The sequence below is a fragment of the Verticillium nonalfalfae genome, assembly GCF_003724135.2.
Source record: "Verticillium nonalfalfae strain VnAa140/NRRL 66861 chromosome Unknown scaffold_29, whole genome shotgun sequence".
Taxonomy (NCBI): Eukaryota; Fungi; Ascomycota; class Sordariomycetes; order Glomerellales; family Plectosphaerellaceae; genus Verticillium; species Verticillium nonalfalfae.
The window spans coordinates 69,024-82,229 of NW_021167254.1; the positions used below are offsets into that span (position 1 = coordinate 69,024).

Consider the following 13,206-nt stretch of genomic DNA (forward strand, 5'->3'; position numbering starts at 1 on the left):
TCTGCCCAAAACTTTTTTTCTCTGCTCTTGCTTTCCAGCGCCTCGGAATGGTAGCCACGCACTACTGGGGCTGGGCTCGTTTGGGCTGGGGCTGGCTCACTAGCACTTGACATGCATTGGGGTCGGTCGGCGAGCACCGGAGGAGAAGTTGGGGGGGGGGGGGAGAGGGCGATCTTAGTAAAAGAAAAGGGGTGGGCTGATGAACGGCTGACAATCATTAGCTCATCAATCGCTGATTATAGCGGTCTTGTCCACTCATGATCACCAATGCTCAAGTGCTGAGCGTGCAATGACCACATGCTGTCACTATTGCCACCCCTCGCCATCGCTCCTGGCCACTCCTGTCCCAGCAAAGTGTCCCCAGGACATGGGTCCCAAGTCAGTCTCGCCTTCCCTTCCCCAAATCCGAACCCAGCGATGACAGTGGCAGTAGCAGTAGCAGTAGCGACCATGGCACGAGCACGGGCAACAGCATAGCCGTACCGTGCCCGTGTCGCCTCTCTTTTGTCCCCTCGGTCTGCCACTTTTTTCAGACTGTTTCCTTTCACCTCCTCGACTGTTCCAACCCAACCCAACACACACTGCCGTCGCCTTTTCTTGTCTCGACAAGAAACTCGTCATCGACCAAGACCATTACCAACAGTCCGAGCCCAATACCACCGCCGTGCCTCCCCTACCTACCGGCACTTCAACGCCCCCCCATCGTCATGCCCTCGGCTTCCTGACGACTCGCGTAAATGTAAACCCACCCACTTTACGCCACCCTACATCAAGACCCTTCTCCCGACAACCTCCACACTCGACACGACCCTCTCCTCCCCTCGACAGGCCTCACCTCTGTCGACCTCTTCAATTCCGTTCCTACGCCAGTCGCCCTCTGTATTTCCTCCCCAACAGAACCGCAATGGCCGCGACAACAAAGGTCTCGGCCCTCATTGCCGCCGCCACGGGATGCATTCCCGAGGAGCCCCGAACCCCCTCCATTGCCCCCTCCTTGACCTTCTCCGAAGAGTCGGAGGACCAGGAGGAGCAGCTGCCGGTCGAGCCTCTGCGTCGTCGCCGTGCGTCTACGAGGCTCATTGCGCAGAACTCGGCTGATATTCAGCGCATCACCGGCGAGTCTACCGCCCAATTGATCGAGCGGTGCTGCGGTGGCGGCTGCTGTATGAAGGCGGGTGTCAAGAAGGCCGGCGTTGAGTACGAGTCCATTCCCCTCCCCGACAACCACGCCTTCAAGTCTCTCGCTCTTCGGATTGGCGACTGCCCGACCCTCCTCACCAAGATCACCGACCTGCCCGAACAGACAGTCTTCTTCGAGCCTCCGCGCCGTACTTCGCCTGCCCCCTCGACTGCCGATTCGGGTGTTTCTGTCGGCGCTGATGCCAGCCCAACGACCCCACCGGCTGACAAGGTCGCGAGCCTTGCTCTCGCGGACGTCAACACCAAGATTCAACCGCCCAACTACGTCCAGCCCCACCCTCCTCACCACGTCTTTGCCGCCCGCATCGACTCGACGCGCGAGCTGACCAAGCCTGGTGCCGAGAAGCGTACCTACCACTTCGATATCGACATCTCCTCGTACCCCGAGGAAGATGGCACCGACTTCAAGGTCGGCGGCGCCATCGGCGTCATGGCCCCCAACGACCCCGCCATGGTCGACGAGATCTTCGACGCTCTGATGGTGCCTCGCTTCGTGCGCGACAAGCCTGTCCTCATGAAGACGTCCAGGGGCCGATGGCCTACTGTCTGGGGCGAGGACGAGCCCAGAGAGCTCCTGACCACCCGACGCGACCTGCTCACCTGGTGCTCCGATATTCAGTCCTACCCTCCGACCAAGAATCTTCTTCGCATCCTTGCAGAATACGCCGCCGACGAGAACGAGAAGAAGCTTCTGATGTACCTCTGCGCCGCCGAAGGCCAGGGCGTCTTCTGCGACTTCCGCACCGGTCCCCACGTCTCCCTCTTCCAGCTGCTGAGCGCTTTCCCAAGCTCTCATCCGCCTCTCGACCTCCTCCTCTCCGTCCTGCAGCCTCTGATGCCGCGCTTCTACTCCTTGTCGAACGACCCCCACGACTCGTACAAGACTCGTGATGGCAAGGTGCACCGTCTCGTCGAGATTGCAGTCACGGTTCATGAGTCCGCTGACTGGCTCCACGGCACCCGCACCGGCATTGGCTCCGGCTTCTTTGAGCGTCAGGCCCAGAAGTTCCTCGCCGCCCAGAAGGCCGGCGAGAGCAGCCCCGAGTTCTATGTCCCCATGTTCAAGGGCCTCATGGCCAACCCCCTTGCCAAGCAGTTTGTCTCGGATGGTCCCATGCTGCTTATCGGTGCCGGCGTCGGCATTGCTCCGTTCCGCGGCTTTGTCCAGCGTCGTCTCAAGACGGCCAACTGCGCCAACAAGGTCTGGGTTCTGCAGGGCATTCGTGACTCGCTCGTCGACGAAATCTACTCGGGCGAGTGGGGTGTGCACGAAGACGAGGTGAAGCGCGTCATCCAGAGTCGCACCGGCGAGGGCCGCTATGTGCAGGAGGAGGTGCGTAACCAGGCCGATCTCGTCTGGTACATTGCCAACGCCGTCGACGGTCGCGTCTTTGTCTGCGGTAGCAGCAAGGGCATGGGTGAGGGCGTCGAGGATGCCCTCGTCGACGTTGCCATGTCCAAGGGCAACCTCGAGCGCGAGGAGGCCAGGAAGTACTGGGACCTCAAGAGGGAGGCCGGTCAGTACATCGCCGAGACTTGGTGAGACGTGAAAGCAGCGGTTGCATCGGAGTATATATGACGAGGGCAGCAAGTGCTTACGGGTGCTGCGCCGCACAATTACTGACGTTGTCGGGGTTCGGGGATTTCTGGCGACCGGGCCTTATCTCCGCCCGGACTTGCCTGAGGTGCCTGTGAACGAAGTCTGACAGAACAAATGAATCATCGACATGGATCGATTAGACGGCGTTGGGAATCGAGTCGGTCCTCGGGGGCCTGACCTTCAATTTTTTTTTGACTGCACAATCGGTGCATTACGGTAGACAAATGGGTGTCGGGCATGTTTTGGATTGCAGCTGACATTTTGAGGTGCTCAGTCTGCATGCTTGTTGGCATGGATGGCGTTTGGGGTTAGATTTGTGGCTGTATCCTGTAGTCAATACGAAGATGGGTCAAATGTCACGGCCTTGAGTAACATATGGAGACGATTGCACTGCCAATGTACGGAACTGCTGGAGAGGTGACGGGATGAAGCTCGTAAGGGTGTGGCCGAGAATCTTGGCACTTTTGCTTGCCTGCCGTGAAGGTCCATAGGCACGGAAGACAAGCAGCGACTTGATGGAGCCTCCACCTATGAGGCGGGTAGAATGATTCTGTCAAAAGACCCAAGGAAGCCTCTCCAGTGCTTGTCCTCTGTCTATTCACTTTTTGGCAGACACTTGGACAAACCTGAGATTGTGTTTATCTAACATCTATTCTCCTTCTTCTTCGCCAGAGTACGGCCAGATAGGGGCATCACCGACAACGCATCAGCCCTCCTAGGACAGCAAACACCAATTACTCCACAACCACCGTCCCTGTTAGTGCTTGATTTGGAGTAGAGAGAAAAGGTTTCCTATACGTGTCCCGCAGGCAATAGACGATAGGTAGGGGGTTGGAATACATCTGAATTGTAGCCCTCCGCAGCTTAGAGGGCCCTCCGTAGTCATTCTGTATACATCTTCATAGCCTTCAGCCCCTAATCCACCCCGCTGATGAATTGCTCCGTAGGACCACCTGATAATACCCCAGGTCATCCATTTTGATGAGCACGGTGAACTCCAGTACAGACTCTATGCAGCCCGCCGGCATCGAACCAACAACCATGAAATTTCACCGACCGTCCACCTAGACCGAGGCCGTTAAAGCGAGCGTAGACCGTAGAAGCGAGCGTAGACGCCCACAGCACCTCAAGCCCCGGTACCGTCACGTTCCGCCGTTGCCGCCGTCCAGTGCCCCGGCCGCGTCGAGCATGACAACCCAGAACATGGCGACAGCAGGAAGATAGTGCGCCCGGCCGTGCCGGTCTGCTGCCGGTGTCCAAGGGCTCTGACCCTTACGATAGCCTAACATTCCGAGTTCAGCCTTTGACTCTCGCTTATTTAATTGATGTAGACTTCCCAATCCAAACTCGTCGAGATGAAGTGCCCCAGCATCACGCTCAGTGCGCCCGCATCGCACTGATGTATCGACAAGCGTAAGCAGTACGTCGAAGCCGCATTTGAGCCCAGACTGGCAAGTCTCAAATATAAATTTCGCTATTCTACTCTTTGTATAACAGAATGATGGCTCATGCCGCGCCATTTGTCTGATACTCTTCGAAGCTAGCCAGAACAATCGAGCACTACAAACACTTGGCCCTGTGCTGTTGGGTCATGCAATCAATGTCTTGGCGGGATCACTTATATGCTGGCCCTGAGCCGAAGGCCAACTGTTACCCTTTACCTGAAGGTCACGCATTCGGAACACGACGGCTCGCCTGACTTGACATTGCACAATTTCCGAAAGCGCAGGATCTACGGGGAAGGTTCGTCACGCATTCCAGGAGAAATAGTGCTAACGTCCACAACTGGGAACATGGAGTTCTTCAAAATGATGTGCCGCTCAACCCTGTGAACGATTCACGTCCGCGGCCTCACATTATCTGTTACCAAGAATTTCCAGAAAGCTCAAGCGTGAGATTGGATCCAGGTCGTGCTGCCTTACTGGTGACGCCACCGGTGAGAAAGCTGGACCGACAGCTCATAAGGCCAGACGTGGTGCCGCGTAGGGCGATTTGCCGTTGTGCTCACACACTGACCCAATCAAAGCCTCTGGCGGCTGTACTACACACTGATGAAATCTGTGCATCAAATTCAGGGTGTAATTGCTTGTTCACTTACGTGGCAGTCACATGACAACATGTCGGCTTCTTGAACGAGGCTGGATGCTGACCGCCGTATCGACAACCCCTCATCTTCTCGACCTCTCTCCACCTTCCATCTTCGTGTCAGTCAGGAACGCTACGTACAATAAGAAAAGAAAAACAATGGGAAAGGACGATTCCTCCCCAGAACAAGCTCCAGGTGCTTCAAGCGAAAAGGCCACACAGCCTGGCCCCCCAGACAAGGCGCCACCGCACCGTCAACTCTTACGCAGCCAGAAGCGAGCCCTCAAAGGAATTCAGGAACATTTTACACACGACCACAGTGTCGTGATCAATGGAAAAATAGGGGTCGGGTATACCCGCCTTGTCGCTCCTCATCTGGGAATCGAACTGATGAGCGTGTAGCAAAACCCTTGTTGCCAGGGAAGCGGCAAAATGGCTGCAGACCATCCATCCCGGACTCAAGACTCTCGAGATACACGCAGATGCCTGGACGAACTTTGAGGGAGGATTTCAAGCGCTCGCTAGAAAGGCCAAGGCGAGTTTTGGCAGTGCGCCGCCCTTCCTCCGACATGATCCATACGAGGAATCGGGACGCCGTATGCGTCTTGCGACAAGAAGAGAGAACTTGGAGCAGTTCGAAAAGTGGTTCGAAGACGAAAGTCAGATGTGGTGTGTTATCGTGGACCGAGCGGACAACGAAGAAGTGCTGTTTGGAAGTAAAGGGAATGCCGCCATGGATGAGCGGGGGATCGCGGATTACCTCCCTCAAGGCAAAAACGTTTTCCATGTCTTCACCACAAGGACAACATGGACAACAAGGGAATTTGAAACCTTGCGCCATTCCTTCACGAGATTTCATTATGTGCGCCTAGAATCGTCAAGGATGAGGGACGCCATCACCATGTTACAGGGCCATGGAAAGTTTAGCCACAGCGGGTATTCATCAATCTGGCGCGTCCACGCGCTAAACTTCAACCCTCTCGCTATCCGAGAGATCATTGATAGCCGGAAACGCACGCTCTGGGAGCTGTCGGATACGCGCATGGATTATCTACACAAGATATGGCTCCGGAAAAAACCCGCGGACCCAGACCTGGCTGCCGTGCTTCAAGTACTCGAGGTAACTGAAGCTTCGGCGTTCGATCTCCTCGCCTTATTGTGTTGTTTTCACCACAGAGATATACCTCTCTGCTTAGTTGCGGCGCGGTCCGGTGCGTCTCCTTCGACATTGGAGACAGACAAGGATGAAGAATTCGGTATTCTGAGACGCCTACATCTGATCACGACAAGTTACACGTACTGCGATGTCGAGTTCGGTTGCGAGGTCTTTCAGCGCGGCCTCGAGATTCTTCCTGGTATAGAAGCCTTCGTGCTCTGGTATCTGGAAACATCAGGGAGACTGGAGAAACACCGAGCTTTATTTCTTGCGCGGCTCGCCAAAGCCTTTGATTCGCATTCAAAGGACCTTGAAGCTGTGACCCCTGGGTTCCGTCATCTGAGACTCGTTCCTCATGGGCAAAATGCGTTTGGTCTTTTCCCTGAAGGGAAGGATGCTCGGGATGACTGGGAATCCGTCATCTACAACACTGGTCGTTGTATTCAAGAAAACCAGCTGCCGGTGGGCAACATGTTTCCAATGATGGAGGAGGTGGCTTATATTCGTAACTCATCTCTCGAATCGGACCCGGAGTCACCTCTCGAATCGGACCCGGAGTCACCTCTCGAATGGGACACGAAGTCACGTCTCGAACTGGCCCACGATAAAACTCTTTCAACCTTAAACGTACTGGTACGCCTCCTTCGCGAAAACGGCAAGAACCAATGGCAATCGAAGGTTTCGGAGCAGATGGTGCTCGCGAAGGAACGCAACCTTGGCCACAGCCCCTCACAGAAGGAGACATCATCCGATAAAGAACAGTCAGCTGGTGAGAAATGGATCTTGGAAAACGCTATTGAACAGTTTGGGAGACTGCTTAACGAACTAAGCATGTCACCCCTTATTGTAGGCAAAAGGAAACCTCTCAGCTCGAGCATGTCCGATGCGGCGTGCCTGGTCGAGGAAATGATCGAGCTGCAGTACAGAACTTACATTGAGCTGGGCTCAGAAACGGCACAGAAACTATACCGCCTTGCAATGCTTTTGTCGACATATGAAACGCTCCCGCAAGTCGAGAGATTGCTTGTACGGGCCATCAGCCTTTCCGAAAACACTCTTGGGGCCACTGATTCTTTGACCGTCACGTGCAGAGCAGCCCTTGTCAGCACATTTTTGAAGTACCGCAAATGGTGGAAAGCCCAAAAAATAAGTCTGGGTATCGTCGAAGCAATGCGAGAAACCCTGGGAGAGGAGCATCCCGATACGCTATCGATCAGGATGGAACATGCGATGACGTCTGTGGGACAACAACAGTGGGAAGAAGCTGATGCTTTGCTCCGTAGATTGGTCAGAGACAATGAGCGAGTCTTCGACGAGAGCCACCACGGGACACTGGCGACTATGACGCAACTCGGACGCCTCCTGAACAACTGTGCGTGGTGGGATGAGGCTGAGTATATTCTGATCGATGTCATTAAGAGAAGCAGCACATCTTTGCGGCGTGACGATCCAGATGTTATTTGGAGTATGGCTCGGCTGGCATCTGTATATGCCTTGGGAGACCAGGCTCGCTGGACGGAGTTTGAAGTCGCCGTCAAGCAAATAATGGACGCAGAGGCATGGAAAAAAGGCAAAATACACCCTGAAATTCTGGAAGCCCTGATCAGACTGGCATTCAAAATCCGGAAGTATGGACGACGGGAACACTCGGTGGTTATGTTGAGCGAGTGCATCAAGGTGCTGGAGGGTGCCTTTGATAACGGTGATCCGACTCTGAGGAAAAGTCCATCTTCCCTGCTTCTTTGGGAAAAAGGCGATCCCGAGGGATTCGCAAAACAAGAGGATGTGGGAATTCTCGGACGGCCCGCAACAACGGGCGTACCTTCTCTCTGGCAACGCTGGGTCACATATTTCTCACCACCAGCTGCGGGGTATGAAAGATTGTATTTTCGATGCGTACGTGGAACCAAGGCCAATGGTTTGAAGGAAGCTAACGTTTTCAGGGCTGCGGAGAGCTACTTTCGATGGATTTGCGCGAGATTGTGCCAGGGGGCATTGACCGTCTGCGCCAGAGACTCGAGAGGAGTGCAGCTAACGTCAGATCGCGGGCAGTAACTACGGGTTCATCGAGTAGCGAGCATCCTACAGTACCGCCACCAGCACATCTCAGTGGATTTACTCCTTCAGCGTTTGGGGCTTATTCAGGAATCGTCGACAGTGGCGTTGGCGCCGCGGGATCTTCACTCCAGGCACAAACGCCAGGCCAGCCTACAGTCAGAACTGCTGCGCAGCTACAGCAGCCTCAAACGAGCTGTGCACGGTACTTGCTTCTCTGCATCAGATCCGACCTGATGGTCTTGGTACAGATCAGTGTAGGAATGTTGACGAACGACGAGCAAATGTTCAGACGTATCCGCGAAGAGTATGAAGCGGCTCGAAGGAACAACCCGTGGCACGTCTCGATACCTTCACCAAAGTGGTTGAGCAAATTCTGGCACCGCTTTGTGGCCTCTCTTCCGGACATTCCGCGCGTGGCAGCGTTGTTCAAACTTATAAAAAAGGCTTGGACGGGGTGTCTATACCAGGTTTCCAACGGCGATTTCGTGCAGGTAAGACGCAGCCTTCGCAAACAGCTGCAAGCCGCTGACGCGTCACACAGTTCACCCTGGTACCCATCCGGCTGCGACTCTCGCCTCGGAACTTCAAGACAAAACAATTGCCGCCGCAGAAGGAGATTGAAGAACTGCGCTATGTTTATGAACCATGGGTGATAGAGGTCGAGTATTATGACATACCCCTGAATCACCTCATGAAACCGGGACAGCACCTTGACGACTTTTGGCTGACGACGTTTCCAACGAAACTGAGAGAACCCCTGGTAAGACGCGGCGGCGTCAGTGGTCGCGAGCCATGCGTTGGCTGGGGTATTCGAATTAACGAGAAGGTCAGCGAGATGTACATACTTCAACTGCTGTCCATAGCAGTGGTGCCCGTATCCGTTGCGACGATCCTGTACGGTAAGTTTGTAGCCAGTTGGGGCACCGACCTGGGGCAGTTCCTCTTTGCGATACTGGCTGTCTGGCTGCCGTTCCTGTGGCAGGCCTTGGCCCAGGGTTCGGACGACAATGCGGGCGGGTGATCCTGGGAGATAGCTCATTGCAGCAATAGGCAGCTAGTGTGTAGGAGCCGAAATGTCAATTTCTTTGTGCGAGGTCAGTCGGCTTGCATCTGACGTGCTGAATGTCTCGAGTATGTCAGTCTGTTGGTGTGGTGTTGAGCAGGATGTAATCGTCCGGGATCCGACTGACGGCCGTTGGTGGGGTGGCTTGGGCTGTCGCGCGGGCGGTACGTATCGAAGTGCAAAGTGGAGCTACCCGCGCGGGTGTTGACTAAGATACTGTACGGAGCAGAGAAGACCCACGCCAACGGTCCATTGCTGTGCTTGCTCAGCGGGCAGCTATTTTGATCCTGCATGCCCTACAAATCACGATTGGAAATACAAAGGTTGCGTCGGATCGGACTTCTTTCGACGACAGGCCCGACAGCGATAGGGCTTGACGGAGCGGACTTGGTCTCGATCATTCGGCCGTGTCTGGCGTGATGAAACCCCGATCGTAACTGCCTGACCGACAGACAGCGAGCGTCTCGAGTGATATGCCCAGCAGGGGTCGTGGATTTGAGTGCTGACTGCAGCGCCGGCCCCCAAGGAGGGTCGCCGCATGGCAGGGCCCATGAAAGGCTGTCAGAGTATGATCTGCTTCTTGGCGGTGGGATGCGTTTGAACGGCTGCATGTTGCATCAGTAACCGTGTCAAGATGTTGTAGGTGCTTCAAGGTCGTAGGTACAACAGGCATTCGACGACTGCTCATGTAGCAGGCACCATGGGAGTCAACTGGCGATTGTTTCCTACCCAGTCAGACATTCGCAGAGGCAGGAACGGAACGCTCTGCGTCCTTTCCGAGCGCCAGGACGGGGCGACGGACCTGGCATCGACAGAGGCGGGGGCGATACAGTCGGTGGAGGGGCAGAAGGCAGGCGCGACTGGCGGGTCCGAGTTTTTCGGCTATCTCCCCATTCCAGAATCACCCTACCCCAATCCAGGCAAGCGGCCACCCCCGGGCGTATGAATCAGCCGTCACCGATCCATCACGAAGACGCCGAGCCCGCTCCGCTAGCACACGTCATTGGTCGCGCTGCTTATCCAACCCTCACTCATCCATTGCCAACGCCGCGCGCGGCATCTCCGTCGTGGTCCTCACCAAGCATTTGACTAACGCATGCGCAGGTACAGGCACGGCGTTCATCTGGCGCCATTGTGCCTGACTTTTCGATGGAACCATCCATGACGAATTGCCCCACCACGCACGGGTGAGCGAGGGAGAGGAGGAGGGGAATAATTCGGACACCCACGACAATGGCGCGCGAGACTACTTAAGAGCCAGCCACCCCGCCCTACGATAACACCAGATCTCTTTGCAATGGCCAGCTTCAGCAGATCACTCAGACTCCTCAGACCGCTCACCGCTTTCCTCAAACCAACGTCCACCACAGTCCACTCTTCCACCAAAGCCAACCTCACCCCCACAATCACCGCCAAGATGTCTTCCTCTCTGTCTGCCTCCACCTACCTCTCTCACATTGAGAACCGCCGCTCCCACTACCCCCTGACCAAGGACACCCCCCTCTCCGCCAAGGAGGTCGACACCATTGTCCAGACCGCCCTCAAGGCCACCCCCTCGTCCTTCAACTCGCAGTCCAACCGCGTCGTCGTCCTCCACGGCGACCACCACACCAAGCTCTGGTCCATCACCTCGGACATCCTCAAGGCCATCGTCCCCACCGACGCCTGGGAGTCCACCAAGGGCAAGATGGACCTCTTCTCCGGCGCCGCCGGCACCGTCCTCTTCTTCGAGGACCAGGACGTCGTCAACGGCATGCAGCAGAAGTTCGCCGCCTACGCCGACAAGTTCCCCATCTGGGCCAACCAGTCCGACGCCATGCTCCAGTTCTCCGTCTGGACCGCCCTCGAGGCCGAGGGCTTCGGCGCCAACCTCCAGCACTACAACCCCCTCATCGACGAGAAGGTCGCCGCCGAGTGGAGCGTCCCCGCGAGCTGGAAGCTCAACGCCCAGCTCGTCTTTGGCGGCAAGACCGGCGAGGCCGGACCCAAGGACTTCAAGCCCCTCGAGGAGACCTTCAAGTCCTTCAACTAACGGCGTCACCTCCCTTCCTGCACCGTGGGGGCGTGGGCCCTCTCTTTTTTGTTTCTCACGACGCATTGACGACGGATTTGCTGCAGAGGAGTTTTAGCCTGCTTTTTTAGAAAGACGAAGACGTTGGAGAATATACACTTGACGTAGACAAGATATACATCGGTGGATTCAGATACACAACACAATACAGTAAAATTTTCATGACAACCCTTCATTCAAATGCGCCTGAACATGGATGAACAGTCGGAACCATCTGTTGGTATAAAGATTGATGAACATGCGCAAAAGTCGGTATACACTAGGAACTACATGTGCTGGCCCACAAGTTAACTCTTACACCTCCTCGTCCACATAACCCAACGCCTGTCCCATGCGCAGTGTTTGTCCCTTCTCGACATTCCACCTCCATCCGCCCTTGAGCACATCGCCCTTGCCGGAGCCCTTCTCCGCCGGCGCCTCGAAGACGAGCACGACGGTGCTGCCGAGCTTGAACCCACCCATCTCCTCGCCCTTGCGCAGTGCCTGGCCGCCGAGCACGGCGCTCGAGCTGGCGTACGTCGCCTCCGAAAAGCCGAGGTAGGGCTCGCCGTTCTTGGCCGCCGCCTCGGCGGCGCGGTCGGCCTCCGTGTCCGTCGTCAGGCTGTTGGTGCGCAGCTCGCGGTCAAAGTTGATCATGATGGAGCCGACGTTGGTGGCGCCGACGGGGATGTAGGAGAAGAAGCCCCAGCGCCAGCGGCCGAGGAGCACGACGCGCTCGTTGAGGGTGAAGAGGCCGGGGAGGGTGCGCTGGAGGTACGGGGACACGGAGAAGAGCTCGCCCGCGAAGTGGCGGCGGCGCTCGACCACCCAGTTGGCGGGCGAGTGGAAGCGATGGTAGTCACCGGGTGCGAGGTAGATGACGGCGTAGTAGAGGGCCGTCTTCTTCTCCTCCGGCGCCAGGTAGGCATACCAGGGCTTGTCGCCGAGGGCGAGATCAGCGTGGACGGCGCGCTCGGTGGCGGGAGAGGCGGGGCGTATCGATTCGTCGTGCGGTCTGGAGAGCCTGGTGGACTTGTCCTTGTCGCCGGAGAAAAGATCGGGAAGGGTGTAAGGGATGCCGTTCACGCGCGCAAACTCCTCGTCCGTCTTCACCAAGTCTTCGTTTTCGGTGATCTGGCGGAGCGGGGTTTTGATATCGCCGTTCGAGAGGTCACTGGCGATACTTGGCGTCGGCGTGCGCTTGCCTAGCAGAGCGTCGATGCTGTACGTCATGCCCTTGACCTGTTCAATGTCGCCACCCTCAATCTGCCCAAACTGAAGGATACGACCGTCGGAAGGAGAGAGCAGGGCGTTCGGGTGGGGGTCCAGCGGGCGTGAGCCTGGCTTGAGTGTGCGGTAGAAGAAGGCGGCGAGGTTGGGATATGTGTGCAGGTCAGGTTCGGAGACTTCGTCAAGGCTGCAAACATGTTAGTCAGTGTTTTGACAGTGCTTCTGCGAGGACGGGTCGGAGCTTACTTGACGCCGAAAATCCAGGCGTACAGCTTGAACCCAGGGACACGCAGGTAGTAGGGAATGTCAATCTCGTTGAACCGTCCCCAAAGCCTCGACATGGCCTTCAGCGGAAGCGTAGACATGACGCGAACCTGCCAAGGCCCCTCTGGCCTAATGCGCTCCCTCTTCTTGGGGGTGCCGCCCTCCATCTCGCCGAGCTCCTTCTGCTTCTCAGCTTCCCGAGTCGACGTTTTGTAGAACTGCATCAGACCCATGAAGCCGATGCCGACTCCGATAGGCAGTTGATACCATGTGATTTTGGAGCGCGGGCGTTGCTGCGACTTCTGCGAGTAGAGGCGAGCCGAAGGTTGCGTAGCTCGAGAGTACCGCTGAGCAACGTAGCGGGCGCGGGTCGTGGTCATGCAGGAGGAGCATGGCGCGCTGATGGACCTGCTCAAGGCGCTGGTCCGCAGAGGGACCGGGCCGAACAGCGAGGCCATGATTAAGTCGTCAGTGAATTGCGATCATTCAGAAGCCGCAAA

General features: G+C 56.4%; 4 protein-coding genes across 4 annotated transcripts; 3 read left to right on the forward strand and 1 right to left on the reverse strand.

Annotated features, from left to right (window-relative positions):
- Window positions 1-904: 904 nt before the first annotated feature.
- On the forward strand, window positions 905-2,743 carry D7B24_004888 (uncharacterized protein; the record flags this gene model as incomplete). The annotated part of the gene is made up of 1 exon (XM_028639053.1): window positions 905-2,743. One exon carries the CDS (start codon window positions 905-907, stop codon window positions 2,741-2,743), a length of 1,839 nt encoding a protein of 612 aa, XP_028496407.1.
- A 3,025-nt stretch (window positions 2,744-5,768) lies between these two features.
- Window positions 5,769-9,120, forward strand: D7B24_004889 (uncharacterized protein; the record flags this gene model as incomplete). Its single annotated transcript, XM_028639054.1, has 3 exons — window positions 5,769-7,067; window positions 7,985-8,077; window positions 8,641-9,120. The coding sequence occupies 3 exons, from the start codon at window positions 5,769-5,771 to the stop codon at window positions 9,118-9,120; spliced, it is 1,872 nt and encodes a 623-aa protein (XP_028496408.1).
- A 1,459-nt stretch (window positions 9,121-10,579) lies between these two features.
- D7B24_004890 (uncharacterized protein) lies at window positions 10,580-11,194 on the forward strand (the record flags this gene model as incomplete). The annotated part of the gene is made up of 1 exon (XM_028639055.1): window positions 10,580-11,194. One exon carries the CDS (start codon window positions 10,580-10,582, stop codon window positions 11,192-11,194), a length of 615 nt encoding a protein of 204 aa, XP_028496409.1.
- A 333-nt stretch (window positions 11,195-11,527) lies between these two features.
- Window positions 11,528-13,164, reverse strand: D7B24_004891 (uncharacterized protein; the record flags this gene model as incomplete). Its single annotated transcript, XM_028639056.1, has 2 exons — window positions 11,528-12,629; window positions 12,689-13,164. The coding sequence occupies 2 exons, from the start codon at window positions 13,162-13,164 to the stop codon at window positions 11,528-11,530; spliced, it is 1,578 nt and encodes a 525-aa protein (XP_028496410.1).
- Window positions 13,165-13,206: the final 42 nt, after the last annotated feature.